The following is a 22,351-nucleotide window of genomic DNA, read 5'->3' as shown; positions in this document are numbered from 1 at the left end:
TTTTAACAGCAGGGTGGAGTGACTCCTCTCAGGTGAGCAGCCCAGAACGAGACAATGAGACCTTTAACAGTGGGGACTCTGGGCAGGGGGACTCACGCAGCATCACGCCTGTGGACATGCCGGTGACCAGCCAGGCCGCCACCATCCTGCCGGTGCACGTGTACCCGCTGCCGCAGCAGATGAGGGTCGCCTTCTCCGCCGCCCGAACGTCCAACCTGGCCCCCGGAACTCTGGACCAGCCCATTGTGTTTGACCTGCTGCTCAATAACCTTGGAGAAACTTTTGATATCCAGCTTGGGAGGTTCAACTGTCCAGTGAATGGTACCTATGTCTTCATCTTCCACATGCTGAAACTGGCTGTCAATGTCCCTCTGTACGTGAATCTCATGAAGAATGAGGAGGTCCTTGTGTCAGCCTATGCCAATGACGGGGCTCCTGACCATGAGACAGCCAGTAACCACGCGGTCCTGCAGCTCTTCCAGGGAGATCAGATCTGGCTACGGCTGCATCGGGGAGCCATCTATGGAAGTAGCTGGAAATACTCCACCTTTTCGGGATACCTCCTTTATCAGGACTAAAATCCAGTGCAATGTTTACAAAAGAGCTGCTCCAAACACCTTGGTGAGGGGGGTGGGACTAGCTTTGCACTTATTACTGACTTTATAGAGGATATGTGGTTCCATTATTGGTGGGAAATGGTGGTCCTGTTTTGCAAGGTGAAATCATGGAGTTGGGGTACTGAATCAGCACTAATTTGGCACTTTATCAGTTGTGATGTAGCCTTGCTAATAAAGCTGTGAATGTATATTGTTTGCACTTACCCTAAACTGTATTAATGTCCAGCTTACTACACTATTGATTGCCTCAAGTATGGGCTATTCACAATGCCTTGTTGTGCCTCAATAAAACAAGTTAATATGCATTTTAGTATTAATCTTGCCCGTGGTTTTAATTTTAAGACACATCACTGACGTTTTTCCTGATGTGGGGTGAATATGAATATTACATAGAACTGGTCTCCAAGTTTCAATAACTTAGGGTAGTTTGTATTTAACTGGGATTATTTTAGTTCCTATTTAATGCCATTCTCAAGAGTGTTACCTTGATCAAATGAATTCAAGATTTAGCTACCTTTTTTCTTTCTAAAGGTCAAGAAATTACAAGTGTAATGCTACATACTTCATTAGAACTACTGTTTTTAAATACTTACCCTGTCAAAACCTAGTATGGTCATCATAGCATCAGTCTTTCAGAAGTGAAGTAGTTGAAATTCTTAAACCTGCAAACCATCACTCAAGGGGCTGGCTTACACTGTTATTCAGCTGCAATATATTTTAAAGTTAAATTCAACTTTATGAAGCATAAATGTGTATGGCTTCCCCCCTGCATGAGACTTGAATCATATTTTAATACAGGTTATTTCCTCATTTCAGAGAACTGCAGAGGAACTTGGTATTTGTAGTTGAAGCCTGGTGCTTGCATTTTACACCAAACCTGAATACAAATGGTAGGAAGTGTTTCTGAAATCCCTATTGTAAAGCTCTTGGGCTTTTTGACCAGCCTTCAGCACTCCTGTGGCCTGAGAACTGAACAGCCATGATGTATGTCCTTGTCTAAGCTGCTGTGTCAAATACTATAAATAGTTTCAATGCTTAAAATGGTAATATGAACTAGTAAGAAGGTAGGTCAGTGTCTCTCTCTCTCTCCTTTCAAAAGCTTCAGTAAATTGTTTTAACAGTAGAAAACACTTGATCTGAGTGTACTAAATTAGTCAGTGCACAAGCCTGACTGGTATATCTAAGGCTGAAGCAGAACTATGCAGAGTGAAAGCAGCTATCTGCTTATTTAAATAAAAGTAAGAACCTTAACTGAACAAACTTCAGACCTGGTGTAAAGCTGCTGATTCTTGCTAAGTGGTTTCACAGCTTCCAACTTCAGTTTGCCCTCGCTATCATGCAGATGCCAAAACCAGTCTGGCATGGCTTCATAAAGTTACTGGCATAAAGATCTTGTTCCAAGCTCAACTTTCTTTTTCATACAGATTTTGAGGGTGCTCATGTTTCAAGTAGGGGTTTAGCAAATTTTGAGAGAAGTTGAGGTAGGACAAGCTTTGGGAAACCTTGTTTTTACCAGTACAAAAATGTCAAGCCTTATCTATTGTATATTAAGCCGGTATTTGGTATTTTAAAACATGCTAGTTCTGACTTTAGGCAACAAAGAGGCTTATTTCTAGAGCACACACTACAGAATTAGTGGCAGTTTAACTTGATAAGAGGTAAATGTTCCAGTTTCATAGCTGTATCTTAAGATCCATTTTTCATTCCTAGCTAAAAGGAGTACACAGTTACAGCCAGAATTGTGCAGGTAAGATGATATAGAAAATTTAATTATACAATTCCTTGACCATAGGTTATGTAATGGATGTTTTTTTTAAAAAGTGACCATTTTTAGGCTTTAGCCTGAATCATAATAATCTTTACAGTAGTAGATAATTTAAAATAAAATGTCTGGCTTGTCCTGCTATTTTTATTTGAAAAGAATACATAACTTGGAGAAGTCTTGTCCCTTAGAATAACTAAAAAATATGATTGACTTGTAGGTTTCACACATGCAACTTTTTAAGCTAGAACTGTTTGTTTTCACTGTGTTTTTAGCCAGCTGTGAGCTCAGGTTTATTAACCTCTGTTACCAAAAGGAGGGTAAGTACAACTGACTAGGTACTGTCCTAAGGAAGGTTTCAGACTAGAAGCAACTCCAAAGGCTGTAACTGAACCTTAAATGCTAAGACTGTTTAAAAATACACTACAGAAGACCAAGCCAAACACCTTTTTTCCATACCCATAGCTGGCCAAAATCCACTGGTAGAAAATTGCTATTCTGATCCCCAAAATACCTAAAATTGTTATATATTTTTTCCATGATGACAAGCACTATGGTAAGGATATGTCATGATGCTTCTAGATAATGAATAATTATAATAATTGTTTTTGAAAGCTTCTCAAAGGACTTCAGAATATTTCAGTGCATTTTCTACTGACACAGTTTTAGTCTAGTCAGTATGTCCAGACCAATGACCTATTTCTTTATTCTGCTTTTGGGCAAAGCATTTAACAGGTGAGTTTCACAACCTGGAGATACTTTACTGTGTAGTTTTCATGTAAATGCTGTCTGACGGTGTAAGTTCTATTTACACTTCTTTTTCCTCAGTAATTGTTAAATGAAATTGATTGAATCATTTCAATAGGAAAAATGCCTTCACTATGTAAGGATTATAATTGGGTCTAATTAAAACATACAAGAGGTCATCATCATTCTGCTAAATTTCCTATTGCTGTCTGCTGTGCAAATTGGATACCACCTAAATTCTCTCTGATTTGCTTCTCTCGTGCAGCCTGCTGAAGATAAACTTTTAAGGTAAGAAACATTATGTTTTTATAAGGAGTAAATTTCTGTGTTTCCTTCTCTTGACATCAGTGAAATATTGGAACTATCCTGAAATGGGAGGGTGTAATGGTTTGGCTGGGAGAGAATGAATTTTAATCAAAGTAACTGATATGGGGCTGTATTTGGATTTGTGACCAAAACTGTGTTGGTAACTCAGGGATGTTTTGGTTATTGCCGAGCAGGCCTTGCACAGAGTCAAGGCCCCAGGACAGCTGATCCCAGCTGACCCAAGGGATGATACCCCAGCCCACACGATGATGATGATGTGCTTAGCAATACAAGCTGGGGGAAGAAGGAGGAGAGTGGGACATTTGAGTTGTGGTGTCTGACATCCAAAGTCACTGTTCCATGTGATGGAGCCCTGCTTTCCTGGAAATGGCTGAACACCTGCCTGCCCATAGGAAGTGGGGAATGAATTCCTGTCTTGGCTTTGCTTGAGTTTCTGCTTTACCTGTTAAACTGTCTTTATCTGAACCCACAGGCTTTCTCACTTTGGCCTTTCCAGTTCTTTTCCCTGTCCCATTGCAGGGGAGTGGCTGGGTAGGGCTGAGCTGCCAGCTCAGGGGGGTTCAACTGTGACAAAGGCTTTCTTAAAGTTTTCAAAATTCTAACGGACTTGTGACCTTTGTGGGGTTTTTCTCAGGTCATGGAAGTGAGGGGAGACAATGAATAATCTCCCACCACCACTGCCATGGCTGACTTCCTGCAGCTGAGGAAACCTCCATCCTGCAGGCTGCAGTGGTGCTGCAGAGAAGTCACTGCCCTGTCCTGCTGGTTAAGTTTAGGTTGCCTCTTCCTCCCTGACTGTTTTGTTACCTACAGCTACGCCAACAAACCAGTCAGAGAGGGAGATGCTTTGGCATTTTAACTCTGATCAAGGGGTTTGTGTCTGGAGGATTGGAATACATTTATCTGCTAGCTCTTTATTCAATCTATAAATGTCTTGTGAAGGATATGAAAAGTCTGTTGTGTATTATATTTAGAGAGATGCAGTACCATAACCAGGTAAAAATGAATTAACCTTAGTCACACACTTGTTCACAAGTCTCTGATCAACTTAATTTTCACCCAACTATTGTTTATAAACTTTATATACTGTTTATAACTATTCTTTATAAACAATTCTGTTAAGAATGCAAGAAACCTTAGGCATTTGTATTTGTGGATTGAATGTTTCCTGGCAGTGTTGTACTTGAAAAAATAATATTGTGAAGTACTAATCTGGTTGGAAACTATTAGTTCACAGCTTTTCCACAGCTGGCACGTCCTACAGCTTTTGGGCCCTAGAGTAAGGTTTGAGAAGTGGTTGGTATGGAATGAAAGCTTTATGCTAAGCACATATCCAATCACTCTAGTGATCATTAGTTATCATTTAGTCATTAATTCACTACAATGAAATAAAGCCTGCTTTGAGAGCAGTGGTTTGCTTTCAGCCTGTAGCACATCACACAGAGGAATGCTGTCAGGTGACAGGTGCTGTCCTAAAGGCACTTGGTTGGCATGAAAAGAGAGGGGCTGTTCCATGCCACAGAAAGTGTGTAATGTGCAGCTGAGAGCCCACCAGAGTGCATTTCAAAGCCACCAAAAGTCAAAGGACTAATCACAAGTAACCTGCAAGATGTAAGGCTTTTCAAGTTTTCCCCAAAGTTCTTGAATTTAATACAGTAGTCTTGATGGCAACTCTGTAAAGAACCAGGTCTAATTTTTGTTCAGGTCAAACTGGTTACTTTGAAAATCCTTGGTTTCACAACTGAGTTTTAAAATAAGATTGTTTGTTCTAAATACTTCACAAAACTTGTTATAGCACACCTGGAAAGATTTGGAGCTTTAAAAAACCCCACATTTTTGCTTTGCATTATCACCCTATCTCCCTGGTACTATCATTCTTTTTGTTTTCCCCTTCCTTGTATACTGGTGCAACTTGGATTTAATTTTAGTTTTTTAATATCTCATTTGTCCCTTCACATTGGATCTTCTGTCACCAGCAGCTGACAGGAAAAATCTCTGAATTTTACCTCAGATTTTTTATTTGCAGAGTAGCAGAACAGATTTAAAAAACCAAACTCAAACATTCATTGTAAGTAGATGAAACGCCAAATATTAACAGAATCTTTGCTCTAACAAAAAGGCATATGAGGTCTTGCTTACAAGCAGTTGCTTTCATCCTGAAGTTTATGAAGTCACATTAAAATATTTCAATTAATGACTAAACTTATTTTTGGACTAATATAGTCACTGGTATCTATGAAGGTTCATGTTGTACAGAAAGAAGTATTGGGCATCCAGAAAACAGGCAGACTACAATGCTTGCAACACTGAAAGTGCCATTTTAAATATAAGTGGTAAGTGCAATAAAATTCATTTTAGGAAGATGTTATAATACCCTTTAAAGATTTTCTGTTCTTTATTGTTATGTTTTACATCACTAGCTCTGCAGAAGTCCTTCAATAAATAAATTTAATAACTTTTAAGCTCATCTACCACGGATGAATACACAGAAATGGAATGAAGCAGAACTGCTCTTAAACAGTCCATAACATGGTAATTTGGGAAAAGGGAATAGAGATACACCACTACAAATCCTTTAAAGCAATTTGGATTTGCTGTGATATGGAATCCAAGATTTTTTAATTGGGCAGTTCCCCCTGAACAATTCATTACCTTAATCAAAATGGGTCAGCAACAAAGAATTACCATAGTTAATAATATATATACTAAATTTTTACACTAACATTGTTTTTGTTTGAATTTTATGATTACTGAGCATACTGTCATCTGCTTTTAAGAAGAAAGGGAAAGGTCAATGGAAGTGCCTAAGATTTCTTGCTAGATGCTGTAGAGCTGCATCCCAGGTGAAAGGCAAGATAATGATCAGGTGTTCTGCAACACTTCAAAAGGTGATGAAAACCACAAGAGAGAGCACATCTCCCTGTGCCAGGTAGGTGCAATTTATTGTGACAGCTGGATTCTTTTTTAATTAGAGGCAAAGTTACTGAGGGACATTTAAAAAATTATTAGTAAGTCACTATAGTGCCAGCTGCTTTAAGGTTTTGGTTTATACTGCAATTACAATGAACAAATGACATATTGTCCAACTGTATCATTAAGACACCTATATAATGGGATGATCTTGTAATTGCTGTTGTGTTTCACTCCTCTTAAGCACAGCAAATAGTCTTTCTGTTCTTCCAACCAATTAATCACACGTCTCTGGTTTGTATACATTATGTGAAACATCACCTGCAGAAGTAACCAAAGGATTTGGCTCACCAAAACCACATTAGTCAGAGGTTTTTCTGGTCTATTTACCTGAGAGTTACACCTTTGACAGACTTCTTTCTTACACCTGCACTTAAATCTTCCTTTGGTTCACTAGCATGTTCTAGGATTTAAGGGAGGAAATAATAGGCAAGAGGTGGAGAATCAGGGTGGGGCAGGAGCATTGGCGGTGGTGTTTGTATATTCCTGACAGCCTGAGGGGCAAGCATCTCCCACTCCCTCTCACACACAAACAGCATTAAGATATACAAACCCTTTTCAGGTTCTACTAATCTACATAATGATGAGGACGAGCATCCCACAGAAACCTGCTCAGAAGCAGAGTAGGAATTACGACGTGTGACCCAACTGGGAGTTTTAGTAAACTCCTTGCAGCAAACTTCTGTCTTCCTGGATGCTGTCAGTCGTTCTTGTGCGTGGCACCTGGATAAGTGTGACCAGTGTCACTTCTCCTCCACGGACCTGACCTCATCACCTCCTTCAGTCCCCGTGCTCTCACTCTTCATTCTTGTCCCGCGGGATAACAAATACAGAGTGCCCAAGCCTGCCATGAAAGCTGAAACGCTACCTAGAAAAACAGAGTAAACTATCAAGAAAGAAAAATGGGATTTTGAAATCCTAATTTAAAAATAACCCGTACAGGGCGCGGCGGGAGCCGCCCCCGCCGTTCCGTACAGCGACATGGCGGCCCCCATGGAGCGGCGGCCCGCAGACCCCACCCCCTGCAGCCCTCTCGGCGCACTCCTGTCCGTACAACAAGATGGCGGCCACCTCTCGCCGACCCCTTCCCGAAGCCAGAAGGCGGCGCCGCGGCCGTAAAGCAGCGCCCGTTTCCCGATATCCAGCTGTCGCAAACCGGTGAATGGCTGTGGAGAGGGGCCGGGGGGGTGGGGGACGCGGGCCCGCGCTGGTGGCACGGGGGGGCGGCGGCGCTAGCGGCGGCTCCTCCGCGTCCTGCTGCCCCGGGAAAGCGCTGTCTGCCGGCGGCCGAAGGCCAAGATGGATCCCAACAGGATCATCCAGGCGCTGAAGGGCACCATAGACCCCAAGCTGCGCGTCGCCGCCGAGAACGAGCTCAACCAGGTGAGGGGGGACCCGCGGGCGGCCCGCCCCACGCGCGGCACGGGGGCGTCCGGCCCCTCCGCCAGGGGCGGGGGGCGACCGCTGCTCGGAGCCGGGACCGCCCGCCCGCCCTCAGCGGGGCCGGGAGCGGGGCCGGGCGGGTCGCTGCCCCCGCTCGGCGGTCACCGCGGTGCTGGGACTCCAGGCGCTCCCGAGTGAGGCAGCCCGGCGTGGCCGGGGCGCTGCCGCTCGGCGCTGGAGGGATGACATTTGCTGCGGCCCTGGCGCTCACGGGACGGGCGGCAGTGACGCTCGGGGGCGCGTTCTGTCCCGTCCGGCCGCACGGCAAGGGGAACTTGGAGCAAGGAGCCTTAGGTTTCGTGGGCAGTGGATGTCCTGGCATCCTGCGGTTAATCATAGAGTTACGGAATATGTGGAGTTGGAAGGGACCCGTCAGGATCATCGAGTCCAACTCCTGGCCCTGTTGCCCGGCACCATCCCCAAGAATCCCACCATGAGCCTGAGAATGTTGTCCAAACACTTCTTGAACTCTGTCGGGCTTGGTGCTGTGATCGCTTCCCCGAGGAGCCTGTTCCAGTGCCCAGGCACCCTCTGGGGGAAAAACCTTTTCCTAGAGTAGCAGCAGTATGCACTAAATGAAACTGTGACCCCAACCTTTGAACCTTTGAGGAAAGAGAAAGTTCCCTTGCACAGCATTAGTGAAACTTTAAATTCTATGCTTTAATGGAATATTTGATCGATTCTCTTTGAGGACTTGGGATTTTTTGGTTGTGTTGTTGTGTTAACAAAATAGTCAGTGAGAATTGGTTGTCAGGAATTATGCTATTCAGGATTGCTCCTCCAGCTTAGTTTTATATTTAGGCAACTTAAAACTCCTTCTGAATTAGATATAGCTAATCCTTGCTTTAGCAGTTGGTAAATTCCTTTAGTAAATCAGTGGATTAAGTGCTGGACATTGAAAATGCTCTTGTGAATATTTAGATAAGGATGCAAGGCTTTTTTCCTCTTTTTGGCATAGTTACTTTAAAAATGCATCAGTGTCTGTTTTTATCCCTACTGTTAAGGGCTGAGAGGGAAATGACAAGTATTTGTAAGCAGCCTGTTGCACAGCAGTCTAAACAACAATACAAACTACTGCTGCTACAGTGTTCTGTTCAGAACAAAGAGGCAGCTCCTGGGTTCCTGGGTGCTGCTCCTAACGCTGTCATCACCAGTAACTACTGGGAAGCTCAGGAACAGTCTTGAAAGCATTTTAAGGCTGACAGCTGTAAAAGGTTCTAAGTTTAAGTGATGGATAGTGCAGTTCTCATGAAAGACACAGGTTTTAGATTCAAGAGTGCAAGCAGACTCGCTGAAAACAGGTTGAGATGTAGAATTTTCTTTTAAAATACTTGATGCATTTTCTTTTTTCTAACTATTATGAAGAATGAATCCTGGGATTAAGACATTCTTATTTTTGTGCAGGCTTCCTGTTACTAGGTGAAGCATGACGTATGTGACATAATGTGCTGATGCAGTGCTGGGTTTGACGTGACTCTGGATGAGAGGAACAAAAATGCTCCCGAGCAATGTTGCTCAAGTGGGACTTTGACATCTTGAAGCTTTTTAGTGCTTTTGAAGCAAGGCTTCAAAGCAACGTGTCAGACTCCCCTCCCGCGTATCTGATGGCAGTGTTGACATGTCCCTGTGTTCCTGCAAGGGCTGCAGTCCAGGTGCTGTTCTAGCAAAGGGACCAATCCACCAAGCAAACAGAAAATTCTCTGTCTATAAGTGGTGCTGGAGCCCTTGGCTGAACAGCACAGGAGTCACCTTTGTTCTGTGTCATAGTTGCAGGGGTGCTGCTCTTGAGACAGCTTCAGGGGTGCTGAGGTAAAATTTGCCTGTGTTGGCTCATCTGCAGCGTACACTGGCATTCAGCTTTGAGTCCAGGTAGTGCCATGAGCTTCCCAGACACTGCAAATCCTGCTAGTGCACCAGGACAGTGCCTGTCTGCAGGCACCCCAGTGCTGTACCAGAACAATTTATTGCTCCTTTAGAGCAATAGCCTAATAGTCCTGATTCCAGTTTGCTTACAGTGTAGAGCATGGGGAATAGAGGGTTTACATGAATGAAAGCTTTTCTATGTGTAAGAAGTCCCAACATGTTTGAAAATGCTTCTTTCCCCTCTGTACTTTCCTGCTCCTGTATAAAGATACACCCAAATCATTGAACTTGCTGTCTGCCTCCTGGATTATCGCCTAACTTCATTCAGAAATGGAATCAGGATTCCTTTTTTTTTTTTTTGTCCTTTTTTATATCTATTAGAAGGCTGCTTGTGAATTTTCTTCCTCTTGCAGCTAGAAACAAGTGTTGGTTTTCAGCCAAAATTGGTTTATGGTCCATTTATATCTATTTCTGCCAATCTTACTTCAGGTTTCTTGGTACCCTCTCTGACAGCTTTGTCAAAGGCTGATCCCCTAGAAGCCTGTTTTTCTAGCCTCAGCAGGCTATGTTTCCTTTGCCATATCATAAAACTGAATTTATGAAATCTAGTAATAGGAGCACAGCTCTTCTCTGCACCAGTTTCCCTTTGAAATAATCCTTCTTGTGGAGTCTGGTCATTTGTGTTTGCAGTGTTCCAGAAAGTCTTGTGCTCAAAGCTGCTAATACCTCATTAAATACTAAATCTACAATTATCTTCTTTGTGTCCAACATCTACTTGTTTCTTATCACTCAATATACCAAAGTCCCTTGATCTTTTTATTCTGTTGCTGTTCTTCACTCACAAACCTCAAGTTTTTAGGGGAAGTTGTGTCATCCTTGAGTGCCTGACCATGTACTTTGGCCTCTTACCCAACTCCATTTGTGTTGGTGCAGTTCTATAGATCATTCAGTTCTTAGTAGGATTTTTCTGATCTTTCTCCTTGGCTGATGCTACTTTGAAATCATTAGCAAACTTCACTTCTCTCTGTGGTCTGAACACAACTGTAAGTGTGGGATTTATTTGAAATCTGATTCTTGCTAAACTAGAGCAGCCTCCTGCCGAGTCAGTGTCTATCTCGTGTAATTGCTGCCATTTCCCTTTTAGCCTCTTGGGTTTCTAAGTGTACATGTCTTTCCTTCCCCCTCTTTTTCTTTTGCCTCCCTGCCCTGCCTTTTTTTAGTTCAGCTCTGTAATGTAATTAGAGTGCACTTGATGATGATATTTATCACTCACACTCTACTTAGAAGAATGGTTAGTTATCATACCAAGAAATAGACTCAGTTTCTGTGCATAATTTGTCAGTGTCTGTTCCAGGCTATTACTCCTGTTACATCTGTCTCGAGGACTAAAAGGACTTTTGCTGGGTTCATTTATTTATTTATATTATTGTTATATACTGCTTTCATGTGCCAGTTCTTGGAGTGCTTTACTGAACATACAGAGTCATTCTAATTCCAGTTCAGATAGGATTCCCATACAGGTTTTCTACATTAATCTTCAGTGGCCCAACATGCTGTAACACATTCCTTTGGCCTGTAGCAAAGGAGAGAACAAGAACTCAATTGCAGAAATACAGTTGGGCTTTTTAAATATTGAGTAGGAGTTACATAATTTGGCTTTGACAGCAACTGAATAGCAGTGCTGGAAGAAGTGTGAAAAGATTACCCAAAAGCAGAAGAATCCAGAATAAAGTTTGGCTTCCTTCCATATCTTTCCACATCTTTGTTGAGCTGGCTGCTATAGTAGGCAGGGATCTTAAGGCCACTCTGTAACTGCCAGTGAGCACTTCATGATACCTAGAGGGAGAAATCTGAGACCAATTTGATGAGGAAGTTGACTTGGATAATTAAAAGTTATGTGGAAAGTGAAGTTTCTTTGAACCTGGATGAATTTGGCAGCAGAATCCATACAGGAAAGAAATTCAGGTGGGTTCTTGCGCAAGCTTATTTTCACTGTGTGAAAACAGTGTTTTCCCCACTCTACATAGTATCTTTGCATATAGGCAGGGAAAGAAAAAAGTATCTTTTGAAGTTCTTGTTTGTTTTAACAACTGTCTCTGACTGACAGTGTAAAAGAACAAGAGTGAAAATGCTATTAACAACTCCAGAAATACTCCTAAATTTGCCAGTGGAATTTCTAAGTATACATTTTCAGTATACAGAAACAGAAAATAAGACTTGGTAAACCAGGTAGCTGAGCATTTGGATCATATGTATTTAAGCCTTGCAATTATGTTTGTAAAAAGTTCATTTCTCATTAATTCAAGGTACAAATTTCTTCTGTGTGTTTGTTTTTGCAAACAGAGATGCAGTGCCTTGTTTTTTCAGCGATGGTATAAAAATGATGTTTACTATTGGTGGGGAAGGATGATCTGGGCTTGCAGAATGTGAAGGAAGGCTTCCAGATTTCCCATATCCATTGTCCTAGAGTGTCCTGATATTTTGCAGGGGAAGAAGAACCTTTCAGTGCCATTCTGCACTCAGGCACTGTGGTTGCCATCAGTAAGTGAGAAGGTTACTGACTCTTGTGATTCTGGAGCAGTTATGGTCTTTGAATGTGACAGCAAGCAGGACAGCAGAATAATGCTTCATGAAATGAGTTTAGCAGTGTATGATGTGTAAGAACCTGGGGGCCAAATATGAACATTAGATGTGAGATGTGTTTGCTTCAGTAGGATCTATTTGGGGAGATTTTAATGTATTTTTTGCTACTTATCTCTCCTTGTATTCTGGCCCTTTACAAGTGATGGTCTTCATCTTGATGTTTTTCTGTGGCCCACCTGAGGCTCACTTGTCTGTCATATATTCTGTACCTAATCAAATGGAAGAGGAGATAGGCAGAAAAAGATGTGTTCTCTGATCTTTTGAAGCCTGGAGCTGTGATGGTGATGCAGGGAAGGATACATCAGGCCAAAGGTGAAGGAACAGAGTGCAAAAAGCTGTGCAGCTGCAGTGCACAGATCCTGAGATAGTAGACACAGATGGAACAACATGCAGGGATCATATGCATCTCTTCTTCTCTGCTCTAAATTTACCCAATTATGCCTTCCCAGTGCTGTATGCCTCTCCCAGTGTAGCTGCTAGCCTTGCACACTCCTGGATCCCATCCTCTTAATCCCAGTGGAAATTAAGTGAGATTCTCTTTTAAGATAAATGCTCTGATCTGGGATTCATACAAGAATGACAGCCTGTGTTTTACACAGCTTTGAAATAATTGCTCTTTGTAAGTACTCAGTGAAAGTTTGCTTTTCAAAAACTTTCACTTTCTCTTTCAAAATAAACATGTGCCCCAGTGGATCAGCACTTTTCACAAGAAGTTTTACCAGATCCCAGCAATGTGGGTTCAGGGCAGTGTAATTATTCACCAAGTGCACAAAACCCCGTGCTGTGTTGTGGGAGTTGTGCTGAAGGTCTCTTTCAGCCATCTGGTGCCTCCCTGCGGCTCCTGGGCACGAGTCTTCAAAATCAGCCGATAGTTTTATGTTCCTTCTGTGGCACTGACAGTATTCCTGCTCTCCTTTTGTTAAGGTGCAGCTGCAGTGATATAAAGAACCGTCCTGTTGAACTCATCCAGCTCCAAGGTCTCTTCCATGTCCATTTCCATGTCACAATATACACCTGACAATTGCTCTGCACCTGCTCCCGTGATAGGTCCAGCTTTGTTTGCTGATGTCCGGAGCAACAGGGAAGGGACACCTCCCAGGATCACAATTAGCATGACAACTAAACAGACGAGAATGTGCTGGTATAGGAAAAATGTTGCTGCATGCAGCTTTTTAAAAAGTCCTCTGTTCTAAAAACTGCAAGCAGCATGTAGTTTTCCTGACCCGGGTTTGTTGCTGCACAAATGAGCAGGATGTAATTTGAGCTTCACAAATACAACAGAATCGTGTGTCTTGTTTCCAACGTGGGCTCACAGTCTCTGTTGATCTGTACAGTCTTCTTGTTTCCGATAACGAGCAGTAAACAGAGCTATGTAAAAATGTAAATTCCGGGCACGACAATAGAAGGGAACAGAAGGATTTAACGGGCCTGGCGATCTCTGTAGGGGTGGCGGTGTGTGAGGTGTAAAGACACGCGGGTAGCGCTGTGCTGGTGGGGATGGGACCCCCTCGGGGACCCTGTGCCTTCCGCCTGCGGCACAGGGCATTTGTCGCTCGGGTGCTTGCTGAGCCGATCTGGCACGGAGGCAAATGACCATATTTGTGTAGATCCTGGCAAAACTTCAGGGAGAGCAGTTGTACACCAGCACAAGTAGTACTCATAAAGCTTCCTGAGCTAGCAGTGATTTTAATGTAGATTCAGTAAAAACTGTTAGGACAGGGAAAGGGAAATAATATTGTTAGCACTGTGTCCAGCCTAAGTGTGGTACTGGTAGGATTGCAGCTGGAAACCATCACCAACAAAACAACCCCCCAAAGCTGCATTTTTAATTGGTGTGTTTATAGTAGTAAAAGCTTTGTAGATTGGGTCTGAGAACAGTGTACAGGCACAGTTGAGAACAAAAAGCACGGTTAGAGTTCATGCATGGTTTTGGGTTTCTGTGCTGCTGTGATTTCTCGTGTTTTCCTTATCTCTGTGCAACTTGGGTGTTGAGTGCTGGAGGATGCTGCAGTCAACTGTGGCCCTTTCAAAACACACCGGTGTTGTCCAGTAGTGACTGAAGGGCAAGCTTTATACTCCAGGCTACTGGATTAAAAGGTGATCTTTGTAATCCAGTATGCTTCAACAAGTTCAGCATGTCTGTAGATAAATAGAGTTCCTATGCTGGATGTTACAGCTTTTACTTTATTTGGAACATTTCTTAGGGATAATTAAAGTTTATAGAGAAGGAAATTGCAGGAGAGTATGCTTTTGATTTGCCACTACTGCTTTTATCTCGCATCTCAGATTACTCTATAAACATCAAATGAGTCTCTGAGTTAGAATTACACTATCATTATAGTGAATAAAATGAGGGCCAGAAAGTTAAGTGATTTGGTGAAATTATTGAATGATAGCGTCGCGATGCAGCTGGGACGCTTAGACATCATGAAAGCAGTGTAATTTCACCTTGTTATGGATATGGTAGATCAAAGAACTGGGGACATGAAGGGCAGAAAGTATCTTTTATTTCACAGCTTTTGAATGAGGCAGAGTTCTATAGGAGGATGTTCAATACTTGTCCTTTGAGCACAACTCTGGGAGCAACCACAGAACTGCCAGGTATAATCTAGTGGGAGGAAACACTATAAAAGGTGAAATACAGAAAGCTGCTGCCATCTAGCCCCAAGAAACCTCTCTCTTTGAACATAAAACACATGGATCCAAGGGATGAAAGATCTGACCTACCAGTACTGATCTGCCAAGGCTTAGTAGTAACTGCACCACGCTGAGTCAGCGATTCCTCGCTGGAGGAGCCCTGGTGGATGGCAGCAGGATAAAGCTATCAGATTGTCACATCTTTTAAATCTGGTGTGCTTTGCTCAGAAGTTCACTGAGCATTGTTTTCTCTTTGAAATTCTTCGGCTGCATGGCTGATGTAGCGTTTGAAAAGTTCCCATGAAGGCTGTGGGTTTTGAAGTGTTATCTGCCTACACTTGATTTTAATTGAAAATGTTTGTCCCGCTGTTTCCCCAGTTTTTATTGAGATGCACTATGCATCTAGTTTGCTAAAAGATAATTGCATATGGCAAATGCAGATGCTGTTTACATTTGAAAACAATTCTAAATGATTTTTTAAAATCTCTTTGCTATTGCTGTTCTGCCACACACTATTTTGCTAATAAATGGCATGTATTGGTGAAGCTTGTCAATGTCCGTTTGACCTATGGAGCTAAGTTGAGTAATTCAAAGGCAGATATCTAGTGCTTTTCGCTATGTATTCTTAGAATTATTTAAATATTCTTTATCACTAATCTGTAATTGAGGACCTCTTCACATTACTTATTCTGCCCATGTGCAATTACATGCTTTGCTTTTACGAGGAATTATTTGGATTTCTGCAGGTCTGGGTAAATTCAAGTCCCGAAACCTTTCATCCATCGTGAGGAGGATGCAAAAGCAGTGCAAAATCCTTAGTTTGTGCTCCTCATTCAGCATTTGCTAATACAGTCTACTTTAAACATACTTTAAACTTATTAACGTGTTGTCTGTGTGTTTCAGTCCTATAAGATCATCAACTTTGCTCCAAGTCTGCTGCAAATCATAGTGTCGGACCAAGTCGAATTTCCGGTGCGTCAGGCAGGTGAGGTGAAATCCCTTGTTCCATTTTCTTTCAGTCAGTCTGCTCCTTGAACAGGCTCTTGAACTGTTGCAATGTAAGTCAGTTCAGGTTTGCTCTGGGGAGGAAATGAAAAGGATCTAACTTTGGTGTTTCTTTCCATCGTGAGGATCACATGAAACCATGGGTATAGGATTGAGTCCTACTTCAGCTTTCCCTGTGTGTATAGTGATCCCTACTGGATTGCTGTGATACTGATAGGAAAAAAGCATGATTTCTACTCAAAACTGAGAACCTTTAGGTATTATTTCTCCTGCTGGTACAGCAGTAATGATGCCAAGACAAGTGTGAATTTAAAAATAGAAAAGGTTATCACATTTGAGTGCATGTTTCTCTATTTGAATCTCTTTTCTCTGGAAAAGTGAAAATTTCTGTAAAAGGAAAATCATTCCTTAATTCACAGATCAAGGGTAGCCACATACATTTAGTCAGTATCTTGGTGGCTTAAATAAGTAGATGTGAAGGAAGGTCACATCACGGATAAGTTGCACAGTTACAGTCTGAGCATGTCTGGAAGGATTGCTCAGCTGTGTGTGTGAGTTCAGGTATAGTGGTGCAGTTAACTTTACTGTATGCATTTGTGGAAGATCAGATTCTAAATTCTCATAATCCATTTTAACTACTCCTCTGTAATATGTTTGTCAGATACAGAGACTGTTCAGGCCTTTCAGTAAATTAATTAATACTGTTTCATTCACAGCTTTGTTTTTATCCTGTGGAACAGCATTTCCCATAGAAGCACTGTTGAGGTTTTTTTTGTACAGATCCCATTAATCCCCTGAGTGCTTTGGAGCGTGCTGACATATTCTGTTTGTCATGCTGGCCTTTATTTTTTCAAAGATAATCCAACTTTGAATGGTGTTGTTAGTCCATTCTGTGGTAAAGTTTGAAGCTTAATCTAAACTCCATAAGGTCATTTTTATAAATTAATCTCTCATTTCAGTACCATTCAGGGAAAAGACCAACTATGTAGAATGTAATTTTTTTTTTTTTTTGCAGAAGAGGGGTGTAAAATGGAGAAGCACATTTAAGTCATATTTGCAAGCCAACAGATATCCCTGGGAATTTTTTAAAAGCCAAAAATTTGTATAACAACAAGATCTATGGACAAAATAGATTAAAGTCTTGGGCTGGTCTTTCAGGACCTGTTTCTTGTCTGACTAGTCTGGCATGTCATAGACAAAGAGCTTTTTTTCCTCTTGCTCCTATAAAGTATTTTACAGACTACATGTTTTCATGCTTTGCAATTTCTTATCACCAAAAGAAATGACTGTACCCAAGGATATCTTATTTCTACTTTAAAACCCTAGCTAGTAATCAACCAAAACAGTGTCCAGGCATAAGAGTTTATTAAGAACATTCCTTTAATGCCTCATACCATATTTCTCATGTTTCCTGAAGAATGCCTTCAGGCATTTTAGTACTGATGCATTAATGCTGCTTTATTTTCTGTTGAAGATTAACTTTATTTTTCTTGTTTTTTTTCATGTGAGACAGAAGGGAACAATTTGAAGGTATTATGGGAAATCCTAATAGTGAAATAAAGCTTAGGGAATTCACAACAAACATTTCTGTCTGAATAGAAGGTAGGCCATGTGCCAGTTTCATACTGGGCATTTCCCCAAGCAGAGTGTCCCATCTGTGTGTGCAGTGATTTGTTTACACGAGCCTTCCAAAACTTCACTTACTGAGCTTGAGTCCTTGTTTTAGGAAGGAGTGAAAACACACATAAGTAGATTTTTGTTGGCTTGTTTAGAATGATGGGACATTATTTTCATATGGAAGACTGCTGTAGTAAAAATGTACCTTGAGAGATGCTCATGGAAGTATTATCCTGGTCTGTTCTAATCAAGTGCTTGAGCCTGATCTTGTGTGAAATCATAAGAAAAATGTTTTTCTGATTCAGCTGTGCTCAGTGCCCATAATTGTTAAGAATTCAGGTGGTGGTTTTCAGTTGCCTTTCCAACTCTTTGCTCTACTTTTAGCCATTCTACATGTTGAGCACTGGGCAATGTGTAGAATTAAACTGTTCTTTCCCCTCTGTCTGTCCTTAGCTGCCATTTACCTGAAGAACATGGTGACCCAGTACTGGCCGGACCGTGAGCCACCCCCTGGAGAAGCGGTTTTCCCGTTTAACATCCATGAGAACGATCGGCAGCAGATTCGGGATAACATTGTAGAGGGAATCATTCGTTCTCCTGACTTAGTGAGGTACCTCACATTGCACACAGATGGTTCTGTTGCTCAGGTTTTCAGACCTGCCAGTCCGATGTTGTATGTCACAGATATGTTTTATGAAAAATCCTTTCCTTAGGATTTTTGCTCCTGAGAAGCTGAGAGGCCTCAGGAACAAAATGTAGACAATGGTTATCTGCTGCTGTGGAATGCAACAGGTGCATCTGTGATTGGTCTCATGTGGTTGTTTCTAATTAATGGCCAATCACAGTCAGCTGGCTTGGACTCTCTGTCCGAGACACAAGCCTTTGTTATTTACTCCTTTCTTTTCTATTCTTAGCTAGCCTTCTGATGAAATCCTTTCTTCTATTCTTTTAGTATAGTTTTAATATAATATATATGATAAAATAATAAATCAAGCCTTCTGAAACATGGAGTCAACATTCTCATCTGTTCCCTCATCCTGGGACCTCTGCAAGCGCCACCACAGTTGTTAACATGAGAATCTCTATGGTTTGGAAGATGAGACAAGTACATTTTTGCCAAAGTAATAGTAATCTGTTTACACTTATTCATGGGTGTTTTTCAGAAAAGTAGTAACCTGGCAGCAAGCCCTGTGATGTGGTTTATCCTCTAAAGGTGTTCAAAGTATCTTGTAACACTTGCTGTAGTAACAGCCTGTCTGTTTGTTGATTCAAGGCAGATAGTATATACAGGGCTGTCTGCAATATGGAATTAACCATTCAGGGAAATACTGTCCAAGATTCCTTTTTTCTAGTAGCCCTTTTCTTAATTACTTTACCAATTTTTATATGTAACCCCAGTATTTAACTATTAGGCTTCTTGGTTTTACGGTACTAAAAGAATGAAGAATTGTGGTTCTGCTTTTGCTGGAAGAATGGTTAAGAATCACAGACATACTACAGTTATGATTTTTCACCCCTTTAATTAAAGTGAGGCTGATAGGATGGGAATTGATATTTTCTGCAGGCTTTGTTTTTTCATTACTTAGCAGAACTAAAAGTATTTCTCCACAGGTTCTGGTTCAGCACTGCTCAGCTTTTTTACTCACACCTCAGTTTAGTCAATCAACAGTTCCTGCCTTGCCTCCCCATTGAGAGTGGCCTCTAAAAGTGTGTGGCAGGAGAGAAACAGAAAGATGTTCTTCAACTAATTGGCTCTGCCATATGCTTTGGAGGTTGAAAAAGTGCTGTTCTAGAAGGTCCCAGGAAAATTGTAATTTCTTGAGGAGCCAGTGGCTTGGATCATAACACAGGCCATTATTCTATTATGAAAACATACGAATTTGTGTTTTTGTGGTTGCTTTCAGCTTGATAAGCAAGTATAAACATTCTTTGTCAAAGCACAAAGCTAGCTGGTTCCATGAGCAAGTAATTCTTTTAAAATACTGCTTGATACATGTGAAGAGGGAGGGAGAAAAGTAGTTAAAATGTTCTGAAATTAGTTTATTCTTTTAAGTTAAATCCAGTCAGATTTTTTTCTTGCTTTTCCTCTGCTACTTCCCAGAACTCTTTCAGTGCTCTCAAAATATGTTTGATGCTTATGACATAATACAGGTATTGTAGCCAATAAACCAAGATTTGGGATTTATCCTTTAATTTAAACACAATGCCATGACCTTATTCACTTACATATTTTTCCCTCCTTGCACTAGAGCCCAGCTGACAATGTGCCTCCGTGCTATCATTAAACATGACTTCCCTGGCCATTGGACAGCTGTGGTAGACAAGATAGGATACTACCTGCAGTCTCCAAACAGTGGCAGCTGGCTTGGGAGCCTCCTGTGCCTCTATCAGCTGGTGAAGACTTATGAGTAAGTTGATGTCCATCAGTAAATGAGGAATTGGTACTTTCAGTGGAAGTTGATTACTGAAAATGACATTCTTAAGAGCACTGGCAGTTCTACAAGGGATTTCAGACAGAAAATGGGAATTAATAATTATCATATGCTTCCTTTCCTGCAAATAAATGAAAAATATTCATCATCTTTGTATCATTAGTAAATTGAAAGCAGAGCTGCCAGCAATAGTCTGTATGAATTTACTGCAACTTTTTTCTTCAGACTTCATACTTTGATTTGGCTGTAAAAAAAATCCTTAGGATTATAACTTTCTTTGTTTGAAGATACCCCAAATTCTAAACGTATGAATGCAAATTATTTTCTGCTTTTATGTCATGAATACAGTGCTGTCATTGTCACATACTGCTATTGCATATTGTTACCTGTAGCATCTTCCTGGCAAGAAGTCTAAATCCACACAGCATAAATTAGGAGCAGTGTAGTGGGGCTTATCACTCATATTTTTTTAAAATTGCCTATTATTAGAAACATATGTATAAACCACACAAAAGGAATGTAAATGGAGAAAGAGAATGTTTTCCAAAGCAAGGAATTGTCTTTCCCTTTCAATGGCTGTTCACTTCCATTTGTTCAGCACCCAGCTTGGGTTTAGCATTGGGTGAACAGCAGAGAAAATCAAGTCCCTGCCCCTGTGAGGTGACAATTCAGTAGTAAAGAACAGTAGTTCTTCTTCTCAGTAACTGCCTTTGTGTAAGGCAATGTTTATTGCTTTCCATTTTTTTATTTATAGGTATTTTTAGTGAATTTGCACAAAGGGTTCAGATGGGGGTTAGAGGAGGGGAGAGTGATTGAGTGAGTGCTGGATATTCTTTTTTTGGTTTTTTTAGGGCACCAAAATTAAATTGTTGGTGGGGAATAGGCATTAGAATCGCCAGTGTGTAGATCCTGGACCAACATTTTTGTTTCCATTGCAGGTACAAAAAGGCAGAGGAACGAGATCCCCTCATAGCAGCCATGCAAATATTTTTGCCTCGGATTCAGCAGCAGATGATCCAGCTTCTGCCTGATAACTCCCATTACTCTGTACTGCTTCAGAAACAAATCTTAAAAATCTTCTATGCTCTTGTTCAGGTTGGCATCTGTGTAGAGGAAAAAGAAACTTTTACTTTGCTAGGCACAGTGACCTCCTTCACTACTTTCAGAGGTGTGATTGAATAAGAATACCCTTTTGGATGGGAAAAGTCATGTACAATAAACAGCTGTTATAAAAATAGGATATTTATAGATTTTTCTACCTTGAAGCTGGTCACATCATTGCCCAGATTAAATTTTTAATGAATGGAGGGTGCTTCTGCACATTGTATCTGTAAGCTCACTAGAGAAGTGTTCCTATTTTTATAAAGTTGCACATAGCCTGATACAAACTAGGTATCTAGACCATATGGCTGGTCTCTGAAAGTGTCAGTAATGAATATTGTAGTGTAATTGTCAAATGTTGCAATTCAGTAGGAGGCATTTCTCATTACCTGCTGAAAATCTGGCAGATACTGTGTATTAAGGCACATGCACTTCAGAGAGATGAGTTTGGCTTTTACTGAGATGAGTTTTGTGAAGGAGTATTTACAATCAGAAACCAAACCAGGGCCTTCATAAGGAACAGCCTGAAAATTCTTAGGGTGTGTTGAAAAGCTAAAATAGTTTGTTTCTAAATGGATGGAGAATTTAAAAAATACCAAGATCCTATTTTTCTTTTCAATACCTTGGCTGAATATTGTTACTTTTCTTTGGATTTTGTAGAGAAGTGAGGTTTATGGGATAGTAGCTTGCTAGTAGTAGTGAATCACAGAATGAGCAGGTTGGAAAAGACTTTGAAGATCATCAAGTCCAGTCCATGCCTTAACACCTCAACTAAACCATGGCACTGAGTGCCATGTTCAATCTTTTTTTTAAATACATCCAGGAATGGTGACTCCACCACCTCCCTGGGCAGACCATTCCAGTACTTTATCACTCTTTCCATAGAAAACTTTTCCCTAATATCCAGCCTATATTCTCCCTGGCACAGCTTAAGGCTGTGTCCTCTGGTTCTGTCAGTAGTGAGTACATTTTGCTTGCTAAAATGCTATTAGTCTGCCAAAGCCCTGTAATACTGCTGTAATCCTAAAAAGTACCTGGGCTGTTGTGAAGAAGAAAAACAAACACAGTTGGCAAGTTCTTAGACTGAGGAAGTTTCCTCAATTTGTCTGCTCAGAAATTCCTTTTCAAATTGTACCAAGAGAGATGCAATTAGAGTAGTGTTGATATGTAACCTAATTGGTTTTAAT

At 41.2% G+C, this 22,351-nt stretch overlaps 2 protein-coding genes and 1 long non-coding RNA gene across 10 annotated transcripts in view; 2 read left to right on the top strand and 1 right to left on the bottom strand.

The window, feature by feature from the left end:
• CAPRIN2 (caprin family member 2) overlaps positions 1-927 on the top strand; it is a 33,271-nt gene extending 32,344 nt beyond the window's left edge. For 6 of the 7 annotated variants that reach the window (XM_054631242.2, XM_077178291.1, XM_077178290.1 and 3 more), the window contains one exon: positions 10-927. In XM_054631242.2, the coding sequence (XP_054487217.2) occupies positions 10-578 (569 nt within the window). In that variant the 3' untranslated portion in view covers positions 579-927. The remainder of the gene's footprint in view (positions 1-9) is intronic. The other variant, XM_077178289.1, reaches the window with a different exon arrangement.
• Positions 928-5,449: 4,522 nt separating this feature from the next.
• Positions 5,450-7,519, bottom strand: LOC143694092 (uncharacterized). Its single transcript, XR_013182297.1, has 2 exons — positions 7,399-7,519; positions 5,450-7,291 (listed from the first exon to the last, which is right to left on the bottom strand). It is a non-coding gene; the product is annotated as an uncharacterized LOC143694092 (long non-coding RNA).
• Positions 7,520-7,609: 90 nt separating this feature from the next.
• The window catches only part of IPO8 (importin 8), a 47,682-nt gene continuing 32,940 nt past the window's right edge, over positions 7,610-22,351 (top strand). For both annotated transcript variants that reach the window (XM_054631828.2, XM_077178286.1), the window contains exons 1-5: positions 7,610-7,806; positions 15,913-15,994; positions 18,085-18,241; positions 19,881-20,039; positions 21,002-21,158. In XM_054631828.2, coding sequence (XP_054487803.1) covers positions 7,723-7,806; positions 15,913-15,994; positions 18,085-18,241; positions 19,881-20,039; positions 21,002-21,158 — 639 coding nt within the window. In that variant the 5' untranslated portion in view covers positions 7,610-7,722. The remainder of the gene's footprint in view (positions 7,807-15,912; positions 15,995-18,084; positions 18,242-19,880; positions 20,040-21,001; positions 21,159-22,351) is intronic.

Source organism: Agelaius phoeniceus, chromosome 5, assembly GCF_051311805.1.
Source record: "Agelaius phoeniceus isolate bAgePho1 chromosome 5, bAgePho1.hap1, whole genome shotgun sequence".
NCBI lineage: Eukaryota > Metazoa > Chordata > Aves > Passeriformes > Icteridae > Agelaius > Agelaius phoeniceus.
This window is presented reverse-complemented; position numbering and strand designations above follow the sequence as displayed.